The following is an 8,186-nucleotide window of genomic DNA, read 5'->3' as shown; positions in this document are numbered from 1 at the left end:
GAAATCCCCAGAACCCCACCTTCTTCTGATCCCTCCTCCTCCCTCCTGTCTAAACTGTACATCGAAGCAGTAAATAGAATCCTAGACCCTCGATGAGATGGATCGATTCTGTGGGAATGAGTGCGTTTGAAATGGTGAGGTTGGCACAGGATAGAACGGCGTTTAAGGCCCTTGTACGTAGGGTCGCTATGAGTCGCAAGCAACTCGATGGCACATAACAACAATAACATAGCTTTCGCTTAAAAACTCCTGCTGACTCCCCCTTGCCCACAGGCAGAGAGTCAAAGCTCCATCTTTTTATGGTTTTTTATTCTCCATCTGGGTGAGCACTGAAGAGCAAGGGTTGGAACAAACAGTATTTAAACTTTTCATAGTTCATGGACATTAACAAAGTAGACTATTTAGAAGCATCATTTAAAACATATGACACCAGACGTTCTCCCTCATTAAGCATCTAGAGCTGAAGGACAGCAGAAGCGTGATGATCCTGAGTGCCGCCAAGGATAGTGGGAAACATGTTAGTAATTCTTCTTCTAAAAGGAAGGTCCCTGAATGGCACAGAGTGTGCTCAACTGTTAACCGAAGCTTGGTGGTTCAAACCTACCCAGTGAGGTTGCAGAGGCAAGTCCTGGTGATCCGCCTGTAACCAAGGTTGCAGCCAAGAAGACCCAGGGGAGCAGTGCTCCAGCTTGTGGGGTTACCAGCAGTCAGGACTGACTCATTGGCAATTCTAAAAGGCAGGATAGGGGAAGGATTTTCACTAGAAGTCAGTGCAGTATGAAGTGTAGCCGGCAGAACCTTTGCTCAGGATCCTCTGAGCAAACAGGAAAACAAGACTTGCCAGATACAGACCAGCAGCATCTGCCAGAATCCTGAGAAAGCAGTCACCGATTCACCCCGATGCTGGTTCTCCCGGCTCAGTAGCCAGTACAGGGCTGGACAGTGGTGGTGGGCTGCTGGCACCACCGTCCTGTGGCTGCCCACGCTGAGATTGGGCCGGACAGGTCCTTGTTGTTGTTGGAGTGCTGATTTGAATGGCATTTCCTGGAAACTGAGGCAGATTCTTTTTTAATGAGCTCAGAGAGGCTAAGAAGCTGGTTCAGATATATTTAGAGATGAGGTGAAATTCTCCATACCCTGTGCCCCTACAGAGTAGAACAAGAGGCAAGAAGGTAGCAAAGAGTTAAGAGGAGCCTTGGGTGAGTCAGTCAGCTTCTCATCTGAGAGATGAGGCCAGGTTTTTATGAGGCAGTGATGGCAGTTTTTAGAGGGGGAGGTAGGCTCAGAGTAAGTGTTCCCTCAAGAAGCAGAAGGTCGACTGTGAGCAGAATACTGCAGTTGTGACTCTGACCCTCAAGACTCCCCTGTGGTGGTGCACTGGCTGTGGGGGACACCAGCTTGGTGGGTGTAGTGTAGGACCGGGTGCTGCCAGGATTAAGAGGTTCCTGAGCCCTTTCTCTCCAGGAGGGATGAGGCCACCTCCTTCCCTGTCTCCTGAGCCTGTGGGCTGGAAGGTGGGAGGGGAGGGGGATTATCACCCTGCTGTGTGTGTGTCTCGATCTTTAATCCTCAAGTGGAGCCACAGGTCGGTCTCCCACTGGCACTAGGTTCTGGCTGTTCTGCTCGGAACAGAGGTGACCCTGAGGAGCCAGTGACTGTGCTGTCAGTTCTTTCTGAAGTGGAGCCCCTGGTCCATGGAAAGAGAGCTGCGGGGAAACCCGGAATTTTCCGATACCTTGAAAATGCAAGTCATGTTGCTGAGGAACCGCTTTGCTCACCAAGTGTTCCTCATCCCTCCAGCATTGGAGCTGGGGGGGAGGCAGCTGACGCTTTTCCAAGAAAACACTAGCAGATTGGTAAGAAAAGGAAGTGGCATGCCTCCCTGGCCCCTGGGCTGGGTTTCTAGGAGTGGTAGCTGTGCACGCAGCCAAAAGGAAACGGGACTTCACTCTGGATTCGTGCCTTGTGGGCTCGGGGACATGCCAGCCGTCCCGTGTCTGTCGTGGCCAGCGATCGAGCGCCTGGGCCGTGCGCAAAGATTAGAGTGCTGAATGCAGTGTGATGGGTGAGGATGCCAATTGGTGGGGAGAATGTAGATAAACAGAAGCCGGTCCACACCGGGCTGCCGCACTGGAGCCTAAATACCCTGGCAGCCTCTCCAGGAGGGCAGACTTGAGGCCAGACTCCAGCTAATTAGGAGTTACTCCTAAACTGACGGACATCAGAGCTGAAACTACTTCAGCAGGAAACTGACTGCCGGTGGACACAGCAATGGAGAAAGCCGGGGACGAGAGACCTCAAATCCCTGAACAGTCTGTCCTGGCCACTCTGAGTGACCCACATGTGACCCTGCTGGCTGCCCACAAGCGGTGGTCCTTCAGGAGGAGCCCTGGGACCAGGGGCTCTGCCACACCGGGGTCCTCAAAGGAAGTGTCTTCCCCAGCAGGGGAGGGAGAATGTCCACAGAAGGTTTTGAGTGGAACCCAGGAAATTGCTTCCAACCAGGTCAGTGCAACTGCAAAGGAGTTAAAAAGCCATGGGGAGGGCTGACCCGATTTCTCAATGGAGCTTCTGTCCATGTTTTATGTGTGAAGTTGGGGAGTCAGCCTGGATGCTGGTTGGAAGTTGGACTAGGCAAGAGTCAAGGGAAACTCCCGCAGAGACTAACTCCCCAGGGGGCAGCCTTTGAGTTACGTTGTTTCATGGTTTCGTATTTTCTTAGCCTGCAAGGAGCAAACATTCCCCAAAGTGCCACACAAAAACAGGTCTCTCCTCTCTTTTAAAAGTATGTACTTTGTTTGTTAATCCATTTAACTCTTCAGATGTTGCTGTAAAATGAAGCTGTTTAAGCAAACAAGCAAGTTTGGTTAACCCAAAATTCAGGTCACTTTGTAACATTTACAGAATTTACCTTTTGTTGCCTTCTAATACCATTTCTGCACAGAAGTGGTCAGTGTGGAGTCTTTTTCATGGACACGGTTAGACCCCCAGAAAAGTGCACTTGAGGGCGGTTCATCTGGCCAGCTGCAAAGGAAGGTTCAGGAGTGCTTTGCCTCCTTTAGGACTTTCTCCGTTTCCTTTGGTCCAAACGTTAAAGGAAATTTTATGAAAAGAGCTTTTTGAAATGCACTGTGTGAGAAAATCATGTTTATAGAAGTCATGTGGTACTTGGATATTGAACACAGATTCTTTTTAGTATTTAGAGACTACATTTTGTGGTTTGATTTTTAACCAGGATGCAATTATACTCTAAAGTATTAATTTTAAAATGTTAACAGTAGTGTTTGATGTGCTGTATTTGTAGAAAATTCCAAGCCACTTGTTCGAAAGTTCCTCCCAAACTCATTTAATAGCAAGGAGCGCAGAATGCTGTGCAGCAGTTGTGCAGTTTGTACTCAGAGTGGAGGTTTGGGATGTATTTTTCCTGGGAGTGAGTACTGAGGTGGTAGAGGTGGTCTCCGTTAATTTTGATTACTTTACCTTTCAAAGCAGTTGTGTAACTTTTATTTTCTCTTTAAAGTACATCAGACTAGTAGCTAAACTAACATGTGCTAAAATATTTAATCTTTTAAAAGATGACAAAGCATTTAATTTGGCTTTTCATATGTTGCCCATTTTTGAAAAGTCATGGCCAAATTTTCTATTTTTATCTGAGTAAGATAGCAATTTTGAGAGCATTTCTTTAAATAATCAAACGATTGCTTCACAGATTCCATCCTCTGAGGTTTTTGCTTGTGAAATACCCTAGTGATTTTCAGTGGCCTCCCTTGCCTACTGAAACAGTGTGACCGGCTCTGAGGGAAGTCACTGCAGAAGGAAGGGCCTGGACAGAGGCTGACCTCTGTGGTGGGCGAGTTGGGATGCAGGTTCTGCCCTTTAATTATGGTCTTTGTGACCTGGGCAAGTAGGTCTTAGACTCTTGAGACTTGAGTCGGCATTAAGAAAGTACTTCGTGCTCTTTGGAGTACTGGATAGATGCAAAATATTAGTGTCTCTACCAGAGTTACTATTTTCAGTAGAGTTCCCAACTCTGAAATCTGTTGGGTGCTTTCTCAATGAATGTCTGGATAGGATAAGGTGTGCCCAGAGATGTCTCTAAGCAAATGTACAGCTCTGTTGTTTTTAAAAACTCTGATTATGCAAGTATTCCATGCAAGAATGCTCTTAGCATAGTCTATAGCAAGTTGTACTGCTAACTAAAAGGCCATGTGGTTACTGGGTTGAAGCTGTCAGTGGCTCCAGGAGAAAAAGATGGTCTGTGTCCTCCTACCTGATGGAAGGTTGCTCTGAATCAGAACCAACTTGATAGAAGTGAGATAGAGGTTTAGGGATTCTGGTTAAAAAATAAAACTGAATCGCTTCTTGGCCTTTTGGCTAAGATCAAGTGTAAAAATAAAACTGAGGTGGAGGAAGAGATACAGAAAAGCACAGGAAATAATGGAAGGAGCCATTGCCCTCAGCCACCTTCTCCCCTGATAGGTGTATGTTTATGGAGATGTGTGTGTGTATGTGTATGCATACCCATCATATAATGCTTAGGGTCACTGGTCTCCCCTGCAATTGAAAATTTATGTATAATTTACAGTTGACCCTTGAACAATACTGGTTTGAGCTGTGAAGACCTGCTTATGTGAGTGACTTTTTCCCCTTTATTTTCCCCTGTTGCCTTCATGGTAAACTCAGGTCTTATGTGTGCTTAAAACACCAAATAATAAGTATGGCATTAGTCATCTCCATGTGAGCAATTCATCTTAGTGTCTTTAAGTGAAAATTTGGGTTTTGAGTGTACATACTGTTATATCCTGTATATTACTTACTAAACGTTTTTGTGTGTGTGGGGGGGTATTTTTTTATACCAGGATGTATGGATCTGTATCATTATTTATAATTACAGGTCCACTTTTAAATTTAGGATTCTTTTTAGAAAGAAATTCATTCTCTTCAAATAGGGAAAATTTGGATTAACTTGTTTATGGTTATAAAAATCTTACAAATTATAGTTACATCCTTGCTAATTTTGATAAATGCTACAAATCAAGCTTAGGAATCTTAAAGCCAAGCACACTACCTTCTGATGTATTCTGACTCATAGCAACCCTTAGAAGACAGGGAATTAATGTTAGAGAGGAACAACTCAGAAAAAAAAGGTGAGAATGGTTACACAATTCGAAGAGTGTTGTCAGTGTCATTGTACAAGGATCAGTTGCAACGAGGGTGCCTGAATCTGACCTCTGCCCACTTCATAAAGTGAACTTTCCCCATCAATAGCATCGATAGTACCATACAAATAACTACGTGGTCACACATGTCACCTCACATGATCCTACACTGATTTCTCCCAAACATTGGGTTCAATGTTTGTTGCAAATTGACTCACAGACTTAATCACAGATGTGGGGTTTATTAGGGAAATATATTGAAGAATGGGGGAGGCATAGAATATTTCACAAGCTCAGAGTTAGTCCAGCAGTCCCAAGCCAGATTAATAAGACACAATTCCTCAGTTAATCAAAAGTCCAGATTCAATTCAACAGCAGCACTAGTGCAAGAAGCTTCTGATATTTATAATAACAAACTTTGTGTCAGAGCAGTCACAAGTCAACTTTTCCTTCAGTCACCCAGCAAGGAAAACCTGTAACTGTGGCGTTTATCTCCAGGGTTCCTCTGGTTACACATTGCCACAGTCTCTTCATCTTCACTGCACCACTGTTATCCTTGTTTTTTACAGTGTGGAAAACACTCTCTTATATTAGTCCCACAGCTGTTGAAGATTTGTAAGACCATGTGTCTACAGTAAAGGTAGCTGGAGACCTGAGTTCTCAATGAGGTTAATGTAGTGGCTAGAAAAAATAATTTTCAGAGTTCTGACACCCCAGTCATTAAATCATTCACATAGAAACTGTTGAACTGATATGCATTTTGTTGTGTGTATCAATAACAACAAAAATTTACATCTTAAAAATCAATCTTTGGATCTTCTTGATGATAGCACAAGGTAGGGCTGTGGCAGCTCAGTGGTATGAATCTCACCTTCTATGCAGAAGAACCCAAATCAAGTTGACTTAGGCACAAGGTTGCCAGCTGTAAATCTTTACCGAAGCAGGCTGCCCCATCTCTCCTGAGGGGCTGGTAGGTCCAAATAACTCACCTTTCAGTTGGCAGCTCAGCATTTTTATTTTTTTTTTTTTAATTTGATTGAAAGTTTACAGATCATAATGCATTTTTTTTTTCAATCATTCTTAGGCATTTTGTTTTAGAACCAATTAAAATGGCTTCATATAAATAATTACAATCTCAAATTAGAGACCCTTACTGAAGCCCCAGCACTTTAGACATAGCACCACCAAGACTCCCAGATTCAATTCCTGCCCAGTGCATCTCTCTGTGCCAACACCTCTCTGTCAGTGGACGCTGGCATGTAGCTATGATGGACAGTCACCTCCTGTGTGATTTACAGCCTCTGAAAGCCTACTGGAGGGTCAGCTGTGGGTCGGTTCCCACTTGATGGCACAAAGCAACGATGTAGAACAGGTTTCAGCAGGACCTCCAAGCTGAGAAGAACTAGGAAGAAAAGCCTGAGGGTCTATTTCAGAATAAGAATCAGCTGTCAAAAGCCCTGTGAGCAGAGTTCTACACATGAGATCACTGTGAGCCAGAATTGATGCGAGAGCAGCTAGTGTGGTCTAGTTGAGGTCCTTGCCCATGTCACCAACCTGCGGAAGTGACTTCATCCTCTTCTAACAGACGAGAAGCTTGACAGATGGTAGATAATGCCCCTGAAGGATTTATTTAATCCCTGGTCTTTCTGGATTTTCTACTGGGACATAGACATATTATTTACTATACCAGGTGAGGTAGGGTTTTGATAGTATTTAAGCATTGGAAAACTGCTAATTTATATGGAAAGTTCGCTTTCATTTGGCAGTTCATTCTCAGAAGACACAGGTAACTGCTATGAATGAAACATTTAAAAAATTAGTATTTATGATTAGTGGCGTTTGCTTACTTGTACTTATATTTCTTAAGCACTATTCTGTACCAGTACTCAATTATACAATGTATAATACTCTTGTTTTTTTGACACATTTTAGGTAGGCAGGGGGTGGGGAAATTTTTTTTAATAGGCATGACCAGTAAAAACACAACGTACATGTAAGCAAACCAAGTAAGTCCAACCACGCCTGGTACAGCTCCAAGGCAGTGAAGTGGGATTGGGGCCAAGTGGACAGAGGGCATGTGGCCTCCTCTACCAGCAGAGCCAGCAACCGACACTACAAGGCAGGAGACTCAGGGCCCTGGCTCGAGGGAATTGCTGGGCATTTCCCTGGGGTCTGGGGTCTTCTTTCAGACTAGGACAGCAGTCTGGAAAAGAAACAGACCCCTCCTGCCTTTTAGTCCCCCTTCTAGACCTTTCTCTCCTCGTCCTCACTTCTCATAGTACCCAACAGTACTTGGGAACTTGCTTCTTCTGGGTCCTGTTGAGACTCTCTCTCTTCTTAGAGGCTGGCCTGGCCTCCTTGCCGGTGGTCCTAGTGGTGCTCTGGGCTGCTGACTTTGTGTGAGAATCAGTCCACCGTATCACGCAGTAGAGTGAAGGAACACGTGAATGAACCGGAAGTGCACATATACTGCACTAGGACTGTCAGATACGCCGAATCCGTGATGACTGTGAGGTGCTTAGGTTTTTAGAAGGCAGGATACAGGATTTTCTCTCGAGTGAGAGGCTAGCTTAGGTACTTTATTCCTGTCTGGATGAAATATTGAGGGCCTGTTGGCATAGCCCATTGGCATAGGTGTGTTGTTGCCAGGCGCCATCCAGTTGGCGCTGATTCATACTCACTCCATGTCCAGTAGAGTGGAGTGCTGCCTGAGCCTGCGCTGTCCTCCCATCATTGCTGTGGTTGAGCCCACAGTTGCAGCCCCAGGCTTAACCCGTCTCCTTGAAGGCCTTCCTCTTTGCCATTACCCCTTTACTTTACCAACTGTGCTATCCTCCTGTAGGGACTGGCCCCTTCTGATAACATGTCCAGAGTACAGGAGATGACGCCTCACCATCTTTCTGGCTGTATTTCTTCCAACACAGATTTGTTTGTTCTTTGGCAGTTCGTGGTATTTTCTGTGTTCTTGTCAGCATCGTGGTTGAAAGGCATCAGTTCTTTGAGCTACCTTATTCATTGTCCAGCTTT

The 8,186-nt window shown here is 45.0% G+C and overlaps 1 protein-coding gene across 1 annotated transcript in view; it reads left to right on the top strand.

Moving 5' to 3' along the window:
- The first annotated feature begins 2,271 nt into the window (after positions 1–2,271).
- ATP7B (ATPase, Cu++ transporting, beta polypeptide) overlaps positions 2,272–8,186 on the top strand; it is a 68,059-nt gene continuing 62,144 nt past the window's right edge. Inside the window, exon 1 of the mRNA XM_006879519.1 lies at positions 2,272–2,505. Coding sequence (XP_006879581.1) covers positions 2,272–2,505 — 234 coding nt within the window. The remainder of the gene's footprint in view (positions 2,506–8,186) is intronic.

Source organism: Elephantulus edwardii, unplaced genomic scaffold (genome assembly GCF_000299155.1).
Source record: "Elephantulus edwardii isolate Elephantulus edwardi_28Jun2011 unplaced genomic scaffold, EleEdw1.0 scaffold00004, whole genome shotgun sequence".
NCBI classification, from domain to species: domain Eukaryota; kingdom Metazoa; phylum Chordata; class Mammalia; order Macroscelidea; family Macroscelididae; genus Elephantulus; species Elephantulus edwardii.
This window is presented reverse-complemented; position numbering and strand designations above follow the sequence as displayed.